At 39.3% G+C, this 26,246-nt stretch overlaps 2 protein-coding genes across 2 annotated transcripts; both read left to right on the top strand.

Moving 5' to 3' along the window:
* Positions 1-718: 718 nt before the first annotated feature.
* On the top strand, positions 719-1,969 carry LOC135149175 (uncharacterized). Its single transcript, XM_064084170.1, has one exon. The coding sequence runs from the start codon at positions 719-721 to the stop codon at positions 1,967-1,969; it is 1,251 nt and encodes a 416-aa protein (XP_063940240.1).
* A 15,191-nt stretch (positions 1,970-17,160) lies between these two features.
* Positions 17,161-25,572, top strand: LOC108216980 (probable LRR receptor-like serine/threonine-protein kinase At2g16250). The gene is made up of 5 exons (XM_017393285.2): positions 17,161-17,305; positions 17,402-19,416; positions 23,179-23,307; positions 24,014-24,036; positions 24,520-25,572. The coding sequence occupies exons 2-5, from the start codon at positions 17,468-17,470 to the stop codon at positions 25,143-25,145; spliced, it is 2,727 nt and encodes a 908-aa protein (XP_017248774.1). The 5' UTR covers positions 17,161-17,305; positions 17,402-17,467; the 3' UTR covers positions 25,146-25,572.
* The last annotated feature ends 674 nt before the right edge of the window (positions 25,573-26,246 follow it).

The following is a 26,246-nucleotide window of genomic DNA, read 5'->3' as shown; positions in this document are numbered from 1 at the left end:
GCCATCCGGCAGTACCATGATCGCCGGGAAAGCAACCGCAAACTTGAGGACATCGGTGAATCCGAGGACTCCGGGAACAGCCGTCAATCCCGGGGTTCCGTCTTCGACCGGATCGGAGACAAAGCAAAGAAAAAAAACAAAAGGAAAGTGAGGAAACCCGGTTGAAAATTTTGGCTGAAAGGAAAAAACAGATCCGAAAAGAGGAAGAGGAAAAACTTGAGCAAAAAATCGCCCTCCGGATTCAACTCGAGGAGGAGAAGTTGACAAAAGGATCCCGGTCCAAGCGGTACCGAAAGGAGCCGACACCCGAGCTCATCTCCGATGATGAGAACAATGAGCACGGGCAGACCAGCTTGAGAGACATGATCAATGAGCTCAACAGGAAAATTGGGAATGATTCCGGGCTCGAAATTGGGGGAACCCTGACTCCTTTCAGCCACTCCCTGGAATCCATTCCCCGACAAAAAGGCATGAAACACTACAACTTCGAATCCTTCAATGGACTAGGTGACCCGGAGGAACACCTGCACTATTTTGAACAGATAGCCCTGATCTACTACTACAATGATCTGACCAAATGCCGCTTCTTCGCATCCACATTCAAGGGGGGGCCCAGAGATGGTTCAGCCGGATCCCCTCCCGAAGCATTGGGTCCTGGAAAGATTTCAGGGAAGCCTTCCTCAGAAGGTTCCGAGCAAACAAGACACACGAACTTCATATGTGTCACCTGGAAACGGTTCGTCAGTATGACAATGAGGCACTCTCAGATTACATGAAACGTTTCCAGGAAGCAATCAACAAAATCTCCAACCTGGACGAGCGCGAGGCTTTGAGCATTTTCAGAAGAAACCTAGACCCGGAACAAAATGAGAGATATGTGGTCGAGTTGATCAACAAAGAACCCCAGAGCCTGGCGGCTGCTTATGCCATGGCTGCAAAATTCATCAAAGAGACCGACGTACTCCAAGCCATGAGAATGACCAGACAGGGCAGCTCAAGAGGAAAACAGGTCGAGGTCAGACCCTGGAAAGAATACCATCAGGATAAGAAATTCAAGCCAGATAGACAAACCAACTTCATCCAGCATTCAGGTTCTAAGAGAACCAGCCAACCAGGATCCGGGTCCAGAAGTGACCCCGGTCCAAACAAAGCAACCAGAGAGCCAAAACCAGAACCTGATTGGACTCCGTTAAACAGATCCCGCGAGGATATACTCAAAGAAATCAGAGACAAACCCTTCTACTACCCACCAAAACCCATGCAGACTCCTCCAGAGAGTAGACCCGCCAACCGACATTGTGACTATCATGGCACCCACGGTCACAAAACGGAAAACTGCATATCCCTCAAGTATTTCATTGAAGAGCAAATCAGCAAAGGCAACATGGGGCAATACATAGCCCGGAACACAGCAAACACGGGAGAAGGTTCGGGGAAACAAAAGAACATAGTCAATGTGGTCTTGGGAGGATCCTGTTCCCCACCTCCCAGCCCGGACTCATGTCAAGAGGTAATGTCCATACAGACCTTCCCCGAACAAATCATTTCCTTCAGCAGCAAGGACTTCGAGGGAGTCACCCGGGGTCACAATCAGGCCCTGGTGGTAACCTTGGATATAGCCGAGAATGAGGTCAGACGGATCCTAGTCGACAATGGCTCTTCAGCAAACATCCTGTTCAAACATACCATGGACCGAATGCAACTAGGGAACATCCGGATGAACGACTACAGGGAGGACCCCTTATACGGATTCGGGAACAGCATTGTCCCGGTCCTGGGAACCCTTTACCTCCCGGTTCGTTTTGGTACAGCCCCAACCCAGGTCACCCATATGATCAAATTCTATGTCACAGACACTCCTTCCTCTTACAATGTGATCATTGACCGTCTGGGTCTAAAAAAAAATCGAAGCCATCACCTCTGTCACGCACCTAAAATTCAAGTTCCCAACTCCGTTTGGGGTAGGTGAAGTTAAAGGAGATTCGGAAACAGCCGGGGTATGTTACAGCCAAGCCTTAGTTATGGCGGAAACCCATATGGACAACAAGAGAAAGGCTACTGTCTTCCAAAAACAGAGAAGTAACAAAAAACATCGACCTTACCCAAGAACAAACTCTAAGGGTGAAGTCCAGGTCATCGACCTAGACCCGGGCAGTCAGAACCCGGGAGCAACCAACCCTGGTCCTGGACAAAGCAACCAGAAAGCAACCATGAGCCCAGCTCAAAATTTCGTTGAAAAGAACACTGATGCCCGGATCCAACAAATGATCTCGGCACAAGAATTGACTAAGGTCGAAGCTGCGGTCGAAACTGAATCTATCCTAATCGAGAAAGACAACCCGACAAGAAAAGTCAAAATTGGAAAAGGCCTGGATACTGTTTTTAAAGAAGAACTCATCCAAATACTTCGGAGCTACGCAGATGTTTTTGCCTGGAGCCCGGACGACATGCCCGGGTTGGATGAGTCACTAGCAATGCACAGCCTGGATGTAGACCCCAAGAAGAAACCGGTCAAACAAAAACGAAGAAACGTCGCCCCAGAAAGGCAGAAGGCGATAGATGAGGAAGTTGGCAAATTAATGAAGGCAGATATCATCTGCGAGATCAAATACCCGGAGTGGCTAGCTAACGTAGTCATGGTAAAAAAGGCAAACGGTAAGTGGAGGATGTGTGTTGACTACACGGATCTGAATGCGGCATGCCCCAAGGACCCTTATCCTCTACCAAGCATAGACCAGCTTATTGATGCAACGTCAGGACACCTGATGTTAAGCTTTATGGATGCATTCTCCGGGTACAATCAGGTTAAGATGAACCCAGCAGACATAGCCAAAACAGCCTTCATAACCCACCGGGCAGTATATGCCTACAAACTGATGCCTTTCGGGTTAAGGAACGCCGGGTCTACATACCAGAAGACAATGAATGAAATTTTCAAAGACCAACTTGGGAGAAATTTGGAATGCTATGTCGACGACATCATCTCCAAGTCAACATCAGTCCCGGGTCACATTTCAGATCTCAGAGAATGTTTTGAGAACATGAGAAGGACTAAACTAAAACTCAACCCAGACAAATGCACCTTCGGAGTAGAGGCTGGAAAATTCCTGGGGTTTATGGTAAGCAACCGGGGTATCGAGGCCGACCCGGAGAAGATCAAGGCAATTCACGAAATGCAACCACCCCGGACTCAGAGGGAAGTTCAGAAGCTAGCAGGGTCCCTAGCAGCACTTCGAAGATTTGTCTCAAAACTTGCTGAAAGATGTCTACCATTCTTTGAATTGTTAAAAGGGGCGAAAAATCAGAAGTCAGTAGAGTGGAGCCCGGATTGCCAAAAAGCCCTTGAAGAAATCAAAGCATATCTGTCCAAACCCCCGATCCTGACAAAAGCCTTACCCGGAGAGCCTCTCTACCTATACCTGTCAGCCGGTCCCTTTGCCGTCGGGGCAGCCTTGATCAGGGAAGAAGCCGGGCAGCAGAAGCCTGTCTACTATGTCAGCCAAGTCCTTAAAGATGCGGAGACCAGATACCCCAACTTAGAAAAATTTGCGTTTGCACTAATCACCGCATCCAGGAAACTCAGGCACTATTTTCAAGGAAGAGAGATCAGGATCGTCACAGACCAACCATTGAGAAAAATCATTCACAAGCCAGACATCTCCGGGAGACTAGTGAACTAGACAATCGAACTCAGCCAGTTCAGCCTAACATTCCTACCCCGGACAGCAGTCAAAGCCCAGGTCCTGGCAGACTTCGTGGTGGAATGCAACTTCCCTGAAAACCAGACAACTCCCATGGAAACTGAACCGGAAGCCCCGGTAGAGTCTAACCCAGGGTCTTGGATACTTCATGTCGACGGCTCCTCAACAACCGAAAGGTCAGGAGCCGGACTAATCCTAAAAAGCCCGGATGGATTCACCATCAAAACAGCAATCTCTTTCAACTTTGCAGCAACCAACAATCAAGCAGAGTATGAAGCCCTGTTAGCAGGATTGAGGTTGGTCCGGACCTTGTCAATCCGGAACCTCACCATCTACAGTGATTCCCAGATCGTGGTCAGACAGACCAATGGAGAATACCTTGCCAAAGACCCGATCCTGACCAAGTATCAAGCCTTGGTGAAAAGCTACCTTACTCTGATCCCCGGGTGCAAGATCTTGCAAGTCAACAGGGAAGAAAATGCTGAAGCGGACAACCTCTCCAGGTTGGTCCAAAATTCAGCAGACCTGGATAACTCAGTCTATTTCGAAGAATTGCACAAGCCAACAATAGAACATGAAGAAATTTTTGAAATTAACAACAATCCTACCTGGATGACTCCCCTGATCAACTACATAAAAAAAGGAGAGTTACCCGAAGACAAAGGAAAAGCTCAAAGACTAAAAGTCAAAGCAGCGAAATTTTTCGTGGAAGGCGGGATCCTGTTCCGCCGAACCTATTCGGCCCCGATCTTGAAATGCATCGGGCCAGAAGAATCCGAGTACTGCCTGAGAGAGGTCCACGAAGGAATTTGCGGAGACCACATGTTGGCCAAAAGCTTAGCCTACAAAATCATCAGACAGGGATACTATTGGCCGACTATCCATCAGGATGCTATGGAGTTTGTGAAAAAATGCAAGAACTGTCAGCTATTCAGCAACGTACCCCGGGTAAGCCCTGTCCTACCCTCCTCAGTTCTATCTCCAATCCCTTTTGCTGTTTGGGGGATAGACATCATGGGACCCTTTCCCCGGGGCAAAGGAGACCTTAGGTACCTGCTTGTCTCTATTGATTATATGACCAAATGGGTCGAGGCTAAAGCGATGCGGACAATCAATCAGCAAGATGTTATCCGGTTCATGGATAACATTCTAATGAGATTCGGACTACCAAGAGTCCTGGTTTCAGACAATGGACCCCAGTTCATAGGGTCGGATTTCGAAAACTACCTGGCTGAAAGAGGTATCAAGCATAAAAAGTCTTCAGTCGCCTATCCTCAAGGAAATGGCCAGGTAGAAGTCACCAACCGGATCCTACTGAGAGGAATTGAGAAAAGGCTAGAGGAAAGCAAGATCAAATGGCCGGAAGAACTACCACATGTTCTCTGGTCATACCGAACCAGTCCCCGGACAAGCACCGGAGAAACTCCGTTCAAATTGGCCTATGGAACGGAGGCAATGCTCCCAATCGAAGTCGGGTCACCTTCCCACAGAGCGATCAACTTTGATGAAATTGCGAATGAAGAAGGACTCCGGGTCAACTTGGACTTGGTAGATGAGGTCCGAGATCAGGCAATCGCAAAAATGGAAAAATACAAAGAAAAGACCCGGGATCACTTCAGCAAAAAATCCCGAGTCAGAAATTTTCAGGCAGGAGACCTGGTCCTACGAGACACTGAAGCCTTAGCCCCAACCAATACTGGCAAACTGATGCCAAAGTGGGAAGGACCTTACAGGGTCAAAGAAGTCCTAAGGCCGGGTACCTACAAGCTCGAGCACATAGACAGATCCGAGGTACCAAACACTTGGCATGGTCTTAGGCTGAGAAAGTTCTATCAGTAAAGCCAACGGGAAGAAAAGACCTTAGAAGACAACTACATATTCCTAAAAAGCAACCGTGTACTTTTGATTATCAAAGCTGTGTAATCATCTGAATATCAATGAAGTCTTTTGCTACTAATGAATCTATATTGTTATTTACTTAGAAAATTTCTAAGGCAACCAAAACATGTCAAGCAAGCAATCCGGGCTAGATCTACCCGGATCTATCCATACAACCATTTCACTTGGAAAAATTCTAAGTATAAAAAGCAAAAGAAAGCATACAACCCGGGCATGGTATACCCGGGTCCATCCATACAATCACTAACTTGGAAAAATTTCTAAGTATAAAAGCTAAGAAAGCATACAATCCGGGCAGTATCTACCCGGATCGATCCAAACAACCATTTACTTAGGAGAAATTCCTAAGTGCAAGCCATTTAAGCAATCAATCCGGGTATATGCTATCCCGGATCCACCTGTTCATTTTACTTAGAAAAATTTCTAAGTACAAAACCATCATAAGCAATCAACCCGGGTAGATGTCGCCCGGGTCCACCTGTTCATTTTACTTTGAAAAATTTCTAAGTACAAAGCTATTATAAGCAATCAACCCGGGTAGATGTTGCCCGGATCCACCTGTTCATTTTACTTAGAAAAATTTCGAAGTACAAAACTATTATAAGCAATCAACCCGGGTAGATGTCGCCCGGGTCCACCTGTCTTACCCCTACTCAGAAAAATCTCCAAGTACAAAACTTTTTCAAGCAATCAACCCGGGTACATTCTACCCGGGTACAACTACATTATTTCTACTTAGAAAAATGTTCTAAGTACAAAAGTGTCCTAAAAGCAATCAACCCGGGGTATACTCTACCCGGGCACACCTGTACTATCTCTACTTAGAAAAATTTCTAAGTGCAAAACTCTTCCAAGCAATCAATCCGGGCACACATTACCCGAGTCCACCTGTATTATCTTTACTTAGAAAAATATATTAAGTAAGAAACTATTCTAAGCAGTCAACCCGGGTATGCATTACCCGAGTCCACCTGTATTATCTTTACTTGGAAAAATATTCTAAGTAAGAAACTATTCTAAGCAATCAACCCGGGTATGCATTACCCGAGTCCACCTGCATTATCTTTACTTGGAAAAATATTCTAAGTAAGAAACCATTATAAGCAATCAACCCGGGTATACATTACCCGAGTCCACCTATATTGACTTTACTTAGAAAAATTTCTGAGTACAAACATATTATAGCAATCAATCCGGACAACAAACATACTAAGCAGACAAAAAACATTCGCAAGCAAAAGAAACGAGGAAATATTCGACGAAAACCAAAAGCAACATGCATAAACCCGGGCTTATACAGACCCCGGGCAAACATTCAAATCCAAGCAGTAAACAAATTCAGAATTACAAAGATTGTTTCAGAGAACATATTTAGAACGAAGGAAAATAAGAGCTAATTGGGAAGAGGGTCTTTCGCTGGGGGATTGTTGGCCTGAGAATCCGGGTCAACAGGAGCGTCTGAAGCAGTTGGAACAACCGGGTTAGCCGGGGCAATGAAGCTCGGGGAAGGACCCTCGAAAGGTTTAGGTTCCCCCTTGCCGGCAGCAACACCATTCTTAGCCTCAATATAAAGCTCGATGAAACTCTTCAGGCTAGCCACCGGGTCAGTCTTGATGTGCCTCTCGGCAACATTCCAGCAACAGACAACCTCAGCGGCGGCTGCTTTGGCCAGGGCACCCTTATACTCATCAGACTCCTTGAAGTCAGCAATCACAGCTCCCGACTCCTTTCGGTCTTCAAGCTGCTTCTTCAACCCCTCGATCTCCCTCTCAAACCCGGACGCCCCTCCCTCAGCATCAGTGACCCGGGCTTCAGCATCGTCAACTTTTCGCTTCCATTCAGCCTGAATCCGGGTCTCAGCATCCTTCACCCGCTTCTCCAACTCGGACTCCAACTTCCCCTTGGCCGACCTCTCCAGGGCCAAGTCCGACTCAGCTTTCCGGGCTCTCGCCCCAAAAGTATCAGCAGTGTCCCTTTCTGACTTTATCAAGTTGAAAGCGATGGTATTAAACCCGGCTAAACGAGACCCCAACTGCAAACACCGGATTCACAGGATCAGAAACATACAAAGAAGCATACAAAAGACAAGATGAAAATCAAGATATACTCACCTGACCCCAAAGACTCCCCAGCTCTCTAAAAGTGTTCACCATCCCGGAGTCATCCATCCTGACCCAGTCTTCCTCGGTCGGAATCTCCGACATTATCTTAATTATCTCCCTGGCTGAGTACCTCCCGGCACCAAGGGGAACCCGGGCACCTTCCCCGTCATCTTCCTCGTCATCATCAGAGTCCGAGTCAGAATCGAGCACAACCCCTTTCCCCCGGCCAACTTTTGGGACCTTGGCAAGGGCCTTCTGCGCCGAGGCCTGCTTTCTCTTCCTCCCCCAGGTCACCAACTCTTGGCTGCCGGTTTCCACAACCTCATCGGTCCCTCCCAAAGCAATTTTCTCCACCGCAGCACTGGATTCCCCACCGGTTACCTCCTGCCTAGAGGACCCGGATTCATCCTTCTTCCCGGACCCGGTCTTGAGCTTTGGGGTAGGCTTGGGAATTGAATGAACACCTCCCAAGTTCCTCAAAGCAGCGGCGAAATGTTCATCGGCCATACTTTTCCACAGCGCCTTGTTGAAATACGGCAAACCTGCAGACAAACAATACCCGGGTCATGCAACAGTCGAAGAAAAGAAGCAAACAAAGACATGCAAGTAAAAGACAACCCGGATCAGATAACCACCCGGACTACTTAGCGGCTATGGAAAGCAAACAGACTAAAAGAAATATACAAGTACACTGAACAATACAGACAACCCGGATAAGACGATTACCCGAGCTACTTAACGATTCAAGAAAACAAAAAACGAAAGAAAAACACAAGTACAAGGGGAAAGGCAGACAGTCCGGATCACGCTTACATCCCCATTCATGCATTTTATCAAATTGCATAAAGGTATCCCGGGTCAGCTGCTGCCCGAGACACCCGCAGAATTCCATCAACTGATCACGAAACTCCCCTGACGCACCCGGGGCCCCGAAATTGGTCCTAATCAGCTTGTCATCCGTGACGAGATATGGCATGTAATGGATGTCCAAACCCTTCAGCATAAGTACCTCATAATTCCAATTCTTCAACGAAGACTGGTGCATCACCGGTTTCAGAAACCCGGGTCCCAAACCGCACTCTTTCGACCGGAAGCAAAGCTCGTATAGCGGCTTTTCCCCGGACTTCTTAAATTGGAAAAGTATATGGAATAGCTTAAAGGTAGGCTGATACCCCATTTTGTTACAAGCACATAGAAACCAAGTCATACACTTGATCGCGTTCGGAGTAATCTGCATCGGAGAACATTTGTATTCGTATTTGCAAAGATGACGGAAGAATAAATGCCACCTCGGGTTCCACCCAGATCTCAAGTGCTCCATCCATACCGGAACGAATCCATCAGCCGGACGGTGATAAATTCTTTCCCCGGGCTCGGGCCATCTCCACTCGACTGTATCCGGTAGCTGGAACGCAACCCGGATCAACTTATCTTGGACCTTCCATGGCAATTCCCGGAACGAGCTCTTGACAGGATACGGAGCCCGGGCAACCTAATAAGTTTTAAACCGCTCGTCGAACTCTTCTTTATTGTAAGGACCCAGAGGACCGCCTGGATGCTTAAACTTATAGAAAGACGCTATTCCCCGATAAAACTCCCTCTCATCCACCAGGGGCCCCTTTGTGATGAAATAGGACTTTGTATCCATCCACATACCCTCCGGGGTCATAATCACTTGCTTTCCCTCAGCCAGGGACACCTTCTGATACTCCGACACAACCCCGGATTCGGCTGCCTCCCTCTCGGCCATCTTCTCATGAGCCCGGTCTGCTAGTGATTGACGCTCGTCGAGATCACTATCGCTTGAATATTGTCCGGGCACGCCAGAAAAAGCAACAATATCTCTCTTGGCCCTCTTATGGATCCGGACCATGGACCTAGAGGAAAAGAAGAAGCCCGGGTCAGTTCAAAATTCAACCAATTTTATTACAAGTTTTATATAGGTCCGGATCCTGCCCTAAATCTATGTGAGGAACAATAAAGTTGGGAAATCGCGAAGAATGTAACTATGACTATCCGGATACACCATTCTGCGAAGCCACCCGGGTCCCATTCTCAAATCTACGTAGGGAGAAGACTACTAGCTACTGAAATGACACCCGGCTAGCTACTGGAATGGTACCCGGGTCCCGATCCTATAACCACACTATCACGAAAGGGTTTACAAGTGCCAAGAAACAAGAGGACCTCTACCCGAGTACAAGACCTCTACCCGAGTACCCCCCACATCCACATAAAACCGCCATGCCACCTACCCAACCCGGGCAGGAAATCCTTACCCGGGTCCAAACAAAACCCCAAGAATCCCAATAGCCATAAACAGTTCCTAAAATCGGTTCAGATCAAAATCAAAGATCAAACAACCAAACCCCGCTTATACACATAGATACATACAAACACGAAGCCAAGAACATTCGTACTCAACCCAAGAAAAACCGAAGTTAAAACCCACAACCCCCACCCCAAACACAGATTACTAACCCAAAATCCACCAAAAACACATACAAAGACTAACATTTCCGCAAACAAATCAAAGCATAAGCACAACACCAGGACTGAAGATCCACAAGCAAATATGATCATTTTCATACACGCATATGCTCGTAATGGAAACAATTAAAAGGGGAAGAAGACGAGACGGGTAGACTTACGTGAAGGAAGACAGAAAAAGCAAGAACCGTAAAGCTCCCACGGGGCGACGCTAGCAAAACTCCGGCAAAAAATCCCAACTACAAACTTCAGACAAAACAAAAACGAGAACGAAGCAAAGTGAAAGTGAAAAAAGAAATAGGGGTAGAGACCCCCTATTTATAAACAGAAAAATCCCAACTCACGTGGCAAGCATCCATTGGTCAATCATCAATTATTATAGCTGTAATAATAACTTCCTCAAAAGGCGCGCCACTTCGATTTTCAAATATATATATATATATATATAGAACAGCTGCACAACTCCTCGAATTCCGAGGGACAACAGTCCGTTTGGCTTCCATAATACCCGGATACCACCCCCAAGCGTGAGAGTACCCGACGAAGACACCTAAAATTGAGAATCACAAGACAAAAACTCCAATTCCCACCCGGGTAAGATAGCAAAAGCAGGACTCCGACCCACACCAGGATAGGAGGGCAAACTCGGAAGTCAACCTTTACCCGGACCCAACTGACAGGGGGGCAAGACTATTACCCTTACCTGGATACCCGGATACCAAAGCAAAAACAAAAAACCCGCTCTACTCCCTCACATAGAAAATCTATATAAGGGAGTGGGGGGCAAATGATAGGGTATAACTCGGTGAAGCCACACCCGGGTCCTATAAAGGAGCCTTTACCCCCGGGTAGCCACCAATCCTGCAAGACAACCCCCAAGCCTATCAGGACACACGGCCCGAACAGAATCTCTTACCCGGGTACAGTGAAGCTTACTGCTCACCCGGGTACACGTGTACCAGCCGACATTTGCTGCGCAAGGCACAGACTGACACGATAAAGACAAAACATAACGGTCAACTACTGGCGATAGAGACAAGCCAGGGAACATTCCAAAATACTACTCCTACGCCGACACCTGGACACGTGTAGGGGATCAAACCCCTACACGTGTAGGACCAGGATCCAGGTACGCACCCTTGAACCCTAATCCTCGGCCTATAAATAGACCAAGTTTCAAGAGTTCAAGGGTAACTTCACTCTCTACACTCACACTTCACACACACTTGTGCACTCAGTTAAAATACAAACACACAGCCACCATACAGCCATCATGCAGCCACCATACACCACCTTCACCCACCACATATAGATAGCTTCTTTCCTGTTCATCTATTCCGATACCTGCACTCATTCTCACGCCGGAGGCGCCGCGGGGCTCAAACCCCCCTCCGGTGTTGTTTTGCAGACACCCATCCAGCAGCTACACCGCAAGACACCAGTGCACGGCGGAGGAGCTACCGGAACGGGATCTGGATTTATCACATACGAGTCATCAAACCCATATAGATAAACACAGTAGCAAGGGGGATAATATAATTTGGCAAGACAACTGCTTGCCACCCTTCAGTGTAAAGAAACAGTTAAGATCATAGATGCATGCACTAAAATGTACTGAAATATGCAAATACTCTGGATTACGAATCCACCGCTAGTATGCATCAGTTTTTCGTGTCACCATTATTGATTTAAGTTCTTTAGTATGTGTAGTAATTTGACTTGTATAATTTGTTTGTTAACATCTCAGTTCCTGCCAAGTTACTTGAGGCTTACATAGATGGAAGGAGGTCAATCGAAGGACATGTTCGGGTTTGTACTGAATCTAAATGGCCATCATTTGGTTGCTCTATTAATCTATTCATTTGATATGATCGGAATTTGGATTTTAGATTATAATTATTAGTAATGGCTAGCTACTGTTTTCATCTCACATGATAACATCCAATTTTATATTATTACTGAATAATGTAATTTCGTTTTAGGGAATTACTGAACCATCATCAGATAAGCTTCTCCAAGATTTGCATCCCATGGAGCAGGGAAAATTTACAATATTATTGGATTTAAATGAAACATTGATATACTTTGACTGGAAGGTATAAATTTTATTTAAGATGTGTTTGATATTTCTGCTATCTTCTTTTGTGGCTACTTTTAATTTGAATTTGTGAATGTGAAGCGTGATAGAGGTTGGCGAACATCCAAAAGACCTGGTGTTGATGCCTTTCTGGAAAATCTGGCCAAATTTTATGATATTGTAGTGTATTCAGACCAGCTAAGTATGGTACGTTATGAATTTCTTAAAATCATATTTGCTGTGTTATTTTTTTTCTTTACCCAGTTCACCTTTGGCCCAGCCTATAATTGGATGGGTATGATCACTCGTATAGGTTTGTATTTGTTAGGAGACAGTTGGTGCAAGCAGGCAAATTGCTTCATTTTCAAAATATTTATGAAAAAAAATTAAAGTTGTGGGGTGCACATCAAAGCGCTTTTTAAACATTCGGGTGCATATTGGAAAACAAATATAGTTTGAGACCAAATCGAAAAAGTGCCTAAACTTATGGGGTGCAAAGTGTAGATTACTCTTTTCTATATTATAGAAATTTACTATTTTTAAAAATTTTAAAGGTAAAGAATTGAAAGGGACATTTTAAAAAAGAAAAATGTAAAGAAATAAAAATGAAAAGAAAATACAGAATAGTGTTTATATAAAAATAATAAAAATTATTATTTTTATTCTTTATATGAATTTAAATATATAGTTAGAATTTGAGTTCATAAAAGATTATAAATTTTATCATACAATTAAAATCCTAGACACTAAATATAGGTGTCAAAAAAGCAGTTGGTATGTCAAGTATCTTAGAATAAGTTCAATGGTGTTTCATATTTTGTTAGATCATCTCCAACCATTCAATATCTTAGTTAAAAGTCAATAAATCATATTTTAAATAAAAAAATATATAGTATATAAAACTTTGTTGCCTCCAACTATTTAGTATTCTTATTTAAAAATTTAGTCAATATTGACTATATTTGACCAACCTTTAGAGATCACTAAGCAAGATTACGCATTATCTATTACCATATTAAAATAATATATATTATTAATAATAATTTTAATAATACTAACATACTATTTTATACAACCAATCAATATAGTTGGTATAATCGAATTACAATAACTTACAATTTTAACAAATTTTACATAATATCTTGCACATATAATTTAGCCAAACACTTTAGAGCAACTCCGACTCTGTGAAGCTTAACTAAAATATGAGCTGACATATAATAAAGAAAATACATAATCTCCTCAAAAACTCACACTACAATGCTACACTCCACTTATTTATAATTTCAGCCACAATCCTATGGATAGCTATATTTATCGAATGACTACAGATTTGTAACAAATGCCGCAAAATCTATTATCACGTTAAAATAATATATATTCTAGTTATAACAACTTGAAATAATAAAACATAATATGTTTAACATATAGCAAATTAATATAGTCGGCACTATCGAAAAATATCTTTCGAGTGCAGCAAATTTGACATATCAATTTTAGCCGATCTCATTAAGGATACTCTTAGAGCATCTCCAACCCTAACAAGCTATTAGCTAAAAAATGAGTTGACATACGAAAAATACACATAATCTCCTCAAAACTCAAACTCCAAGGCTACACTCTCCTAGTCTATAATTTTAACCAAGCCCCTGTAAATGATTATATTTGTCGCTGACAACAGATTTTTAGCAAATGTCCATAATCTAATACATCAAAATAATATATTCTATTGATTTTTGATGTGGTTTTTAAATATGTGAATACAATATAATCAACGCATCAATTCTCCCTTGTTTTGAGAGTCGACTCTCGCACTTCTCCGCCTTCCAGATCTTCATCTTCCTCACCAATTAACTCTATCGCTCTCTTATCCCCACTTTTATTTTACTAGTTTTCCAATAAAACCCAATCTTTTTAGATTAGGGGCCTGTTTGGTTGAGAGAAGCAGAAGTTGCTGCTTTTCTTCCCCGTTTGTGTAAAGAAGTAGAAGCAGTTTTAAGAAGCTGAGAATGCTAGCTTTTCCCTCACAGCTTCTGCTTCTTTTCCAAACACTTTATTAACTTATTTACTTTTCACTTCTACTCCACTTCTTTACTATAAGCAAGAAGTCACTTCTTTTAAGCTAACCCAAACGGCCCCTAGATCTTGTTGAGTACCTTATTATCAAGTTTGTTAGTCGTGTTCATCCTTTTGGGATGTCAGTGTGTGCCCGTCCTTTTGGGATGTCAGTGTATTATGTTTTGTTATTCTTGTATGTCTTGGTATTTGTTTTGGTTATCATTCTAAAAAGGATCTACACGGTTTTTTGGGAGATCTATAAGACTTGCATCGATTTTGGAACGATTGTGGATACCGCAAGAGCTCACCTTTCATAAAAAAAATTGTTCATATTTTGGGGACATTTGGTGCTCCAGTATCAGTTGATTTGATTGATTGTACTGAACATTGGGCTACAAATTCTGCTTATATGAAGGCCAATTGCGATGCTACCAGTTTCATAATTGATTTAAATTGGATTGCTCGATATATTATTGTAATACCTTTTAGGTTAGAGAATATGAATATTTTAAGTGTTAAGCAATGTGAAAACAAAATAACTATTTGTTTAGTTCGTTTTTCGTTTCACAATCAGATTGTATTTGACAGTTCGAGTATTTGTTCCGACTGAGCTTCAATATTTATCTTGTTAAACGTTTTGTCTTAATAAAATCATTCGTTTGTCAAAAAATAATAATATATTCTATCTATAATAACTTGAAATAATAATTACATACTATTTTTAAAATATAATTAATCAATATACCGGTATCATCGAAGCGAAATGTCTTACGAAAATTTTTGATAATGTCGTATGGGTTTAATTTGACCAATCATTAAATTCAATCTGATTGAAGTTGTTTTTAGCCAATCGGTTGAACATGCTATTATGTCTCTCTGTTATCATTTGTAGTGTTCTATATACATTGTGTTAAAATATAATGATGCAATAATTTTTTTAATATAGAATAAAAAAAGATGGAGTTATAATTATCACCTTCAAAAAATAAAATTAATAGAATTGTCGTATAAAATTAGGTTAAAAATTAATTTGTATTTAAATATTAGGATATACGGAGAATGAATTAAATATGGAATAAGATATAAAATCAACCACTAAAACATGTCGTTTTATTTTAAAATAAAAATTATTAAACTAAAATACTCTATCTATTTTAGTATAATTACAGAACTTGTAATTTACATAAATACGATCGGACTTGTTGTACGCATATATTCGCATACACTCCAAATCAGTGAGATATATGATTCAATAAATAAGAACACGTATTCATTTTCTTTTCAAAGTTACTCTCTTCGTCTCAATTTATAATTCACCAATTTCAAATTAATGTTTTAAATGGTTTCAGTCTTTCTAATGTGTGTCTAAGGGCACACAATAAGCACCAATTCTCATGAAAATAGCTTTTTTTGATTGGTGGAATTAGTGTAAATACAGTGAGACCATCAACATTTATCTTATGAGAGTTAGTGACTATTATGTGCCTATGACCACACTATAGGAAATTCGACATTTTTTTCTTGAAATGCTCTTGAAACATAATTTCCAATATATGAATAAAACTTATACTCACAACACATTTTAATTTGGTGCAACTATCAAGGATTTACATGAAAATTAAATATCCAACTAACATTTTTTTAGAATGCGTAATTTTTTCAAAAGAGACTTATAAATTGAGACGGAGTGAGTATTCACACCGCATCTTTTTATTTTCTCCACATAATTTTAAGTATTGAATTGTATATGTTTAAAAGAAATATTAAATTGTATAACCAAAATTTTTGCTTTTATCAATTTTATTTTTGTTGTGTATTTATAAAAATAAGAATTTATAGCACATTTACATAAATTGAAATATTAAAAATATGTAACATAAAAGTTATAATTAGATATCTAGCACAAAAGGGACGGATAGAGAAGTTGTAGCTAAGTAAATCCTCAACCAAAAGTAGTTGATGATTCATCTTTAATAACCTGCATTTAAGAGGTTGATTTTTTAAGAGAAATGGAAAGTGGAAATTACTATCATCCTACAACTTAAATGAGTACAACAAAAAGATACTTGTACATTATCTTCCAGCTATAACCTTTAATGCTGATTGCTTGCCTCTCTTATAACTCTCATAAATCACCACCACTCCATATTAAATCTTCTTTTAATATATATACCTAAGCATCTCTTTTTTTATGTTTTTCAAAAACTTTCATTTCTGATTTGTAAATTTTTCGACTCAGATTTCAAGCTTTTAATTTCATCTCAAAAATGTACTGATGTATTATTAATATTTATTTATATTAGAAAATATGTATTATAAATATTAATTTGCAAGAATTATAGAAATTCATACATCTTTCTAAAACTAATTATCTATTCTTTAAAGGAAAGACACATTAAATGAGACATAGATGATTCTTTTTTAATAACTAAATATAATTGGTGTGTTCCGTGAACTTATTTTATAATTCATAATATTTTTTTCATAAAAGATATTTATTTATAAAAAAATAGGACGAGTCCAAAAATACGTTACTATTTAGTATTTACAATATCTTATTATGGATAAAAATTTTAGATAAATATAAGCCCAAATCATGGAGATAAATAATGGTGCGGATCCACGAGATAATCAAAGACATCTTGGGCGAAAGTCACGGCTAAAATCAGAATTACTGCACATATCTTGTCAGTAAATTTTTAAAAGCACAGCGTTTTTAACTTGCCTTGTTGGAGAGATACAAGTATTAAAAGTATTAATATTATTATTGAAAATATGTTTACACACTCACCCACTTTGTTTCTCTCTCTAAAAAATTAAATGAAAAGCTTTGACCATATTGTTTAGCCTCTCACTATCTTTCTCTCTCTTCAGTCAACTAAAAAGAAACAACCCAGTTGAGTTTGAGTTGAGTTGAGTTGAGTTGAGTTGAGCAGAGAGAGAGAAACAACAACTGTGTTTTCCATGATCATTAAAAGGTACTATGTCTTTTTTATTAGGACCATTCTGGTAGTTTGTTTATGTAATGTGTTTTTATGTTTTTATTCATACCCTATATTAATTTTTGTGTACAGAATTTGATGGGCAAGATTCAAAGATTAGTGATTTCACATTCTTGATTAGCGGAATTTGTTTTAGTAATGGATGATTTAACAAGGGTTTTGTTGGGGTTGTTTGTTTTGTGTTTGCTAATTAATCCTGCATTTCAACAAACACAAATTGTGCCATTGAGTTCAAGAATTGAGAGGGTGGCTTTGTTACAGTTGAGATCTTCTTTAGGGTTGAGAACTAAAGAATGGCCTATTAAGGCTGACCCTTGTTCAGTCTGGGTTGGGATTCAGTGTCAGAATGGGAGTGTTGTTGGGATTAACATTTCCGGGTTTAGAAGAACCAGAGTTGGTAGCCGGAATCCTCGGTTTGCGGTTGATGCTCTTCCCTTGTTTGCTTCTTTGTTGTCGTTTAATGCTTCTAGGTTTTCGCTTCCGGGCTCCATTCCTGACTGGTTTGGACAGAGGTTAAGGAGTCTGCAGATTCTTGATCTTAGGAGTTGTTCTATTGTTGGTGCGATTCCTGCTAGTTTTGGGAATATGACTAATCTTTCACAGTTGTATTTAGCGGATAATGATATTACTGGGATTGTTCCTGATAGTGTGGGACAATTGTCGAGTCTTTCGATTCTTGATCTTTCCAAAAATGGACTTACTGGTGTTATTCCGCCGTCTTTTGGGTCTCTTGGAAATCTTACTTTGCTTGACATGTCTGTAAATTATTTGTCTGGGACAATTCCTCCGGCTATTGGTGCTCTTTCTAAACTAGAAATTTTGAATCTTTCTAGTAATAGTCTTTCTTCTTCGATTCCCTCCCAACTAGGTGATCTTTCTAGTTTGGTTGTCCTTGATCTTAGCTCCAATTCTTTTTCTGGTTCAGTGGCACCCGATTTCAGGGTGTTAAGGAATTTGCAAAAAATGGTATTTGGAAGAAATCAGCTTAGTGGTTCCTTGCCGGGTAACTTATTTGCTTCATTAACGCAGTTGCAGTCTTTGGTCTTGAGTCACAATGATTTCATTGGTGAGATTCCTACTATACTGTGGACTATGCCTTCTTTGGTTTTTCTGGATGCCTCTGGCAATAATTTCACTGGTAGTCTTCCCAACGTCAGCTCAATTCCTAGTGCTAATTCTGCTATATTCAACCTCTCACAAAATATGTTATATGGAGGCCTTACAATTGTCATCAGGAGATTCAGTTTTATAGACTTGTCCGACAATTATCTCCAGGGCAAGGTTCCAGATTATGCTCGCAGTAATGCTTCACTTACTAGAAATTGCCTTCAAGCTCAGTTTAGTCAGAGGGCTGCCGCACCATGTGCATCATTTTATGGCGAGAGGGGACTGACATTTGATAATTTTGGGCTGCGGAATGATACCCAAGCCCCTCCAAGTAAACCTCACAAAAAGAGCCACAAGAAGTTAATAATATTGGCTGCAGTTATTGGTGGTGTCGGAATTATTGCACTTGTGATAATTATGTTGGTTCTATTTATTGTATGCACTCGCAAGGGGACTGCAACCAGCCAAAGAGGCACCGTTGTAGACTCTGTCCCGACAGGTGCAAGTCCGCCTCCTCCTGGAGCTTCTTTGAATTTTTCAAGTTTAGGAGAAGGATTTACATATCAACAGATTCTCCAAGCTACCAGTAACTTTAGTGATGCAGACCTAATTAAACATGGTCATTCTGGTGACCTTTTCCGGGGTATACTGGAAGGTGGGATCCCAGTAGTCATTAAAAAAGTTGATTTGAACTCTGTCAAGAAAGAAGCATTCATGCAAGAGTTGGATGTTTTTAGTAAGGTGTCTCATACCAGACTGGTCCCTCTACTGGGACACTGCTTAGACAACGAGAACGAGAAGTATCTAATTTACAAGTATATGCCAAATGGAGATTTATCAAGTTCTTTGTACAGGAAGACCCGATCAGAAGATGACAGTTTACAATCATTGGACTGGATAACAAGATTAAAAATTGCTACAGGTGCTGCAGAAGCTCTATCTTATCTGCACCATGAGTGCTCCCCTCCCCTTGTCCACAGGTATTTTAAGGCTTTCTTACATTTGCACAACTATTTTCTTTAAGTATTTCTATTATTTTGTTATCTTTATTAACTTGTAAAAAGGCATTTGTTTGGCTGCATCCGTGGATCATCTTTAAAGTTTGCAAGCACTCAGTTTTATATATCTTAAATGCAAAGGTTGTCACACAATAATTGCTTATGTATCATCTGCTTTAAATCTTTATTGTTATTGTAATTCCAAAGTGTAAAATGTTGCATGGAAGTATTAAGAATTTCAACATTATGTGAAAGTAGTGAAAAAGCACCCTGGAATTGCTGCGGGTGACATGTAAAAAGATGTGGTCGACCTCAGGCAGGGTTAGAGGGTGATGGAGTTAATGCAGGCTAATTTCTATATGAGTATAGCCTGGAATGAGAAAATACTAGTTTTAACTTATACAGAAATCTTAATAGTGTATATATGTAATTTCAGGTATTTATAAAAGTTTGTCACTATTGTAGTATATTCTTAAATGCATATTGTTTTGTTTTGATTATGCTGGATAGGCACATGCCTATTACGTTACACTTCTGCTCGTCTATTCATGGGTCTATCTTCTGCCACACACAATTTATTGTAACTTGATATATTAAAATTATCAAGCTGTGATGTTCTTAGTTGTTCATTATTTTTATCCTATTTCGGGCTAATCGTGTAAAGGAAATTTAGTGGAAGTCAGTGACTAATAATACGGAGTATTATGGAAACTCAAATTTGGAATCAACTAATATCTGAACTACATGACATTATTGTTGTACACCATATGCGAAAGCACTCGTTTGTTGTTCCTTGTTAGATAAGTTTTTTTTTTTTTTTAACTCACAAGGCATTATTAGATAAGGAACACTTTAGTTTTCTCCTTAAAGCAGGATATCTTGATAGTACTATACCTTTCTCAAAATCTGCTTTAGGTCAGTGTCTTGTGACTAATATTTGTTAAACAAGCCTGATGTGGATGATACACAACTGGGCCAACTGATTTACAATTCAAAAGACGTTACAAGTCTTCAGCTGTGACATTTATATGCCATATTTGGCCTGTCTAAATTCAAAATTTCCCAAGCCCAAAACACATCACCATGTGGCTCAATCTGTAACCTTCAGAATTGTTTTTTATCATCATCCAAATATTTGCTCATTTGTTAGATATGTAATGTTTGTAATGATCTTTTGGGGGTTTAGTTGCCACTTAAATTTGCCCAACTTTATTGTTAGATACTTCCAGTGAATAGCATCAGAACATGTGTTTTGGCCTTTGGGTAATGAAGTTATTTTTAAGGTTTCCACTTTAGCTTGCAAATTATTTGCAAGCAAATTGCTTGCATCTATGTTAAAACTCTCAGCTACTGCCATTATGTCAAATGCACTTTATTTTTACCAAGAGCAACTATTCCAGCCATAGGTATCAATAGCACAGATAAACGCACTATGAAGCCCATAGCTGCTTTTGCGCTCCGTTCTTTCTTACTCAAAGCAAAGCTTCTTTCCTTAATTTTCAAAAAGTCAATTAGGAAATTTTATGAACCAACATAATTCAACAATTGGGAAATTCTTTTAGCATGAATCAAGTTTCTTCTTGAATGAAAATATTAGGTTCTTTCTCAATCAAGGTACAAATAAATAAATTTGTCTCTCGACCATGTTCACATTTCAGTCCCTCTCGTTCACAAGTTGGTCACAACTTCTTTATTCCCCTATGCGATGTTTATAGCTCTACCTTTCTTTCCGCTTCGGTTCTACTCTCTCTTTTTTTTTCCTTAGTAGGCTTTAAGTAGAATGTTATATTTAGTAAGTTTGATGTCATGAGATACCTATCCTCTCCTTGTTTAAATATTAGATGTGTGGTCTTTAATATATTCACTAAATATGATATTCTATGTTCTATACTTTGTTCAAATTTAATAATGTTGTTAAATATATTAATAATGCTAATAGGAACCAAGGTGAAGGATTTTGGGAATTTTAAAGATAACATAGAAGAATGAACACATTTTCTTTGTGTAGTGCACTTTTCATATTTATAACTCTAATTGTTGTTGGGTAAGCTATAAGCATGTCATCGATACTTGTGGGTAAATCTGTGGAACTCACTAGTTATAAAGAGTGTAAACTATATTTATGACATATATATTTCTCTCCCATGGACAGAACTTCTATTTCTAGAGTTGATTGTTGAATATTGTGGGCTAGACTCTGGAGCAAACTCCATACAAAGTTTGGCAAATGCCTCGAAAACTTTTGAACATGAGAGATATTTACTTCCATGAATGTTCTCTTCAATGTTTCCATTATTAAATATTGCCATTAAAATTATTGCATATCCATTTTATCTTATTTAGTATAATATGGACCCTCTATAGATGTCCTAGTATGTTATTGAGTCAATTAGTTGCTCCCTCTGGTCCATAATATAGGTCGTTTGACTTTTTACACGTAACTTTAGATGCTTTGACCACATAATAAATATAAATATTTTTGTAATTTTCTTTTTCTGGATAAAAATATAAATGTTATATTTTTATTCAAAAAAAGAAAATTACAAAAATATTAATATTTGCTATGTGCTCAAAGCACCTAAAGTTACGTGTAAAAAGTCAAACGTCCTATATTATGGACCAGAGGGAGTACTATGTTATAATACTTTTGCACATGGATATCCTTTGGGTGTATGATACATAGGTCTTACTATATCTCTATTAGATAGTTCTCATGCACAGATTACAGGCAAATTTATGTTGTTGATTTGCTTTTTATCTTTCTAAATCACTTAGCCCCATACAGTCCTAGACATTTTCATTTAAAAAAACGAAAGTAGTTTCCTTGATAACTGGCATCTAGATCTTATACAGCACGAGTCTTCCATCTCACACTATTGGTCTGGTTATTACTTCTTTTCTTGGTTGCATCTTCGACTTCAGGAACTGTAATAAAACAAATCATAATTAGGGTCTACATTTAGATATTACTTCCATAGCACTTAATCTAGGGTATATATGTATCATAATTGTATGCGCAGTTGTGATATTGCTAGAATATCGTAAAGCAACTCTTTGTATACATTAAAGCTAACACATAACAAAGTTACTTTTCTATATATTTGGAAATAAACTTTGCGTTTTTATTTTTTGCTTTTTTGGTATCTTTTTGGTACGATAGGCGGTTAGGGTTGTGTGTTACATATGACAACTTAAAGCGTGTTTCTTGATTAATTGAATTTTGTCACTAGTATGACAAATGTTTTAGAATTAACTTGGATTAATCAAAATTCTATTGTGTTGTCATAGAAGGAAATAATAAACATGGAAATTAAGATTCCGTGTAGTAACCTAACAATAAGTTTAGATTGGTTGATCTTTTTGCCTTTTTTGCTTACTTGACTAGAGTTAACATCTTCCAATTGGTGAGATACTGAGATGGCGATGCATGTCCTTATGCTCCTTTTTAGCTCCTTCGTTACAGTAAATTTGAAGTCACCCCCTTTTGTGCAGGATTGATATCTGTCTCTAAATTCTTGTTTTGATAATCGAACAAATTAAAATAAATGAACTGTCAGTTTTGCCTTAATTCCATTTTTCTTAAATTTGTTTTGCTTACACATTCGAGGCAAGAGGGAGGATGAAGTGACAGACATATGCTTAGTATCTATGCATATATTTAGCAGGTCCCTGCCTTGTTTGCTAGATATGTATAACTGTCTGTGCTGCTGAATTAATAGAACCTTTTTTTTTTTGGTATTGAAGAGATGTTCAAGCGAGTAGCATTCTTCTTGATGATAAGTTCGAAGTTCGCTTGGGAAGCCTGGGTGAGATCTGTGCTCAAGAAGGAGAAACCAGTCAAAGCAGGATAACCAGGTTGCTGCGGCTTCCCCAGTAAGTATTTTTAGATGCTGTACTTCTTATACTATTTTCTCTTAGCACAAATGCCTTGTTGCGCCTAGTGAAATATAAAAGCCATCAGTCTTTCTTTTGTCTGTGTCCTGGTTTAAATATGTTTTACAACCTAAACATTAATGTAGGTAGTTTTATGCATCTTATATAGTTATCTATATGTCAAAAGCCATCCTTGCTATGATTGGCTTGACATAGTCTCCTGATCTTAAAAATTTGAAAGGTATTACTTCAATTTGATCCAGCTTATTTGCATTTCTATATTAAACATTTACATTCCTATTTTCTGCAATCTGTAGATATAAGGGAAAGATGCTTCCTTCGTACCTTCAACCTGAAAAGGAATGATATTGTCCTTGACACTTTCGGACTATATTTATTGGAAATAATGTTCTTAAGTTGTTTCATACAATTTTAATTTAGAACACTAACCGAGTAACTAATTGCCCAACTTGAGTGATACAAAGCAGCAACTTTACTGTTCAGTAACAGAGTAGAACATTCAGTTACCCTTGAGTAGGAATTTGTAGTTGGTGTGGATATTTACGAATTTATGTTTCCTCCAAAAAATTGATTTATGGTTTTTTTTCTTTTGACTTATTTCTCTCATTTTATCTGGTTACTTTCCCTTTTTTAATATGATGTGTATCTAGAGTTGTATTAAAAGGCTTTTCTTGGTTATGTGCAGGTCATCTGAACAAGGTGCCTCAGGTACGTTAGATTTTATTACTCAATTATAACTGTTATGTATTGTATAATATTCTTAGTTTCACTCCCCAAAAATTTAATAGCTGTATGGTAAGTTCCCTATGGGTCATAATCTTTCCTAACAGTGACATGTATATGCAACAACATTTGCAATTACTATTAGCCATACCATGCTACCAAACATGAATGCTGGATCTTTTTTAGTAACTATAAAGCTCATAGATCTTTCAGTATTAAAAAAGTTAGATACCTCATTATGTATTTCCCTATCCCTAAAACAAGGGGTTGGTACCTATGTAATGATAAAAGAATTATGATAATGAGATTGCAGTGTTTCTCTTATTACTCTGCTTCGTTCCAAATTGCTTGGCCCAAATGAGTTGGCCATCTTATTCTACTATAGTTTCCCGAGTAAAATTCGGGAAGTGCAAGATACTAGTTCATTGAAAACACTCATCTAAGCACTTTGTATGTGGAAATCTCCAGGTACACCGGCTGCAACTTGTGCCTATGATGTTTACTGCTTTGGGAAAGTATTGCTTGAGCTGGTAACTGGGAAGCTGGGAATGAGTGCATCTAGTGATGGAACCATGAAGGAGTGGTTGGAAGGTACACTGCCGTACATTAGTATATATGACAAGGAACTCGTGACAAATATCATAGACCCATCTTTGATTGTCGATGAGGATTTATTAGAAGAAGTATGGGCTATGGCTATAGTGGCCCGTTCTTGCCTTAATCCAAAACCTGCAAGACGGCCCCTCATGAGGTATATCCTTAAAGCCCTGGAAAATCCATTAAAAGTGGTTAGAGAAGAGAGCACGGGCTCAGCAAGGCTAAGAACTACATCGTCCAGAGGATCTTGGAATGCTGCTGTTTTTGGTAGCTGGCGTAGCTCATCTGATGTAGCAGCAGTTCCAGCAGCAGCTACGTCAAACAAATTGGAAGGTGCAAGTAGTTTTAAACACTCTAAACACTCGGGAACTTCAGGTTCTCAGGGAAGTGGTCAGAATAATGGTGGTGATCATTCATCCTCAAACAGACGACAACAGTCGAGGGATATATTCCCAGAACCGTTAAATGAGGAAGACTTGGAGAGGCAACATGAATAACTAGAAGAAATGGTTGATTCTTCTCGATTCTTTGTTAATAACAAAAGCAGGCTCCCCATTTGAGTGCCTTGCTTCAAAGACTAAAGGGCTGAAAAGAGTCCATTTTTGCTGATATTTTACTCAAGGTTTTCAGAAAGATGCACAAACAACTTGAGTAAAATATGTATACAAGTTTGTGTGAGATATTGATACTGGGACACAGACTTGGTGCTGCAAGATATAGGGGCATGGGGAAGAAAGATAGTGGTTAGTTTTCCGTAACTGATATTATTTGCTAGTTCTCTTGTGAAAATTGTAAATTTAAATGGTTTTGCTTTTACCCAGTTTAGGAGGATAAAAAAAATACACAAAGGCAGATTCTTACTGTCATTTCCCAGAAGCCCATCAGTTGCATAAAATTGCTATAAATTTGGTTTTAAACTTGAAATTTGGGTGATACCTTGGCGGGCACTCTGTGATGCTCATGAATTCACTCTTGTGATGTTCATGAATTCCGAACTGATTTTAGTACCGTTTTCATTTTGAGTTTTGCTCTGGCTTTAAATTTTTCTTAAACTTGTCTGTCATTTCAAACTATGGTACATGCATCATGCAAGATCAACAATGTCTTTAGCTAAAGAATAATTGCTCCAACAAGTCCTTTCTTAAAATGCTGAGATATTTGTTACATCGCTTGTTTTTAAACATTTTAAGAGATTAACTAAATGATATTATAAACTATAATTAAAGGGATATGAACCAAAATTTAGCTCCAATTTAATTATTTCCAAAAATATTAGGATCGTCTTTCATACATGATTCAGAAAAATGTGATCCGGTCCGAAATATAATAGATCTGATCAGAAAAAATGTGATCCAGTTCGAAATATAATAGATTTGATTTAACACCCAAAAATATTTGGAATATAAGAGCTGGTGACGTCCTTCAAGTGAGTTGGGGAGTGAGCTTGATAGTCTGAACAGTAGGAGGAGTCCATATCTAGGCTAGAAATGATTGTTCCTTCAAAGATATTTTTGTTGATTTTCAATATGAAATTCAATGGAACAACGTGAAGATCATGAAGCGGTAAGAGGCAAAGTGGAGTTGTAGCGATTCCGTAT

This window comes from Daucus carota, chromosome 1 (genome assembly GCF_001625215.2).
Source record: "Daucus carota subsp. sativus chromosome 1, DH1 v3.0, whole genome shotgun sequence".
In the NCBI taxonomy this organism is placed as follows: domain Eukaryota; kingdom Viridiplantae; phylum Streptophyta; class Magnoliopsida; order Apiales; family Apiaceae; genus Daucus; species Daucus carota.
Note: the sequence above shows the minus strand (reverse complement) of the source record. Positions and strands in the feature narration are given on the sequence as shown.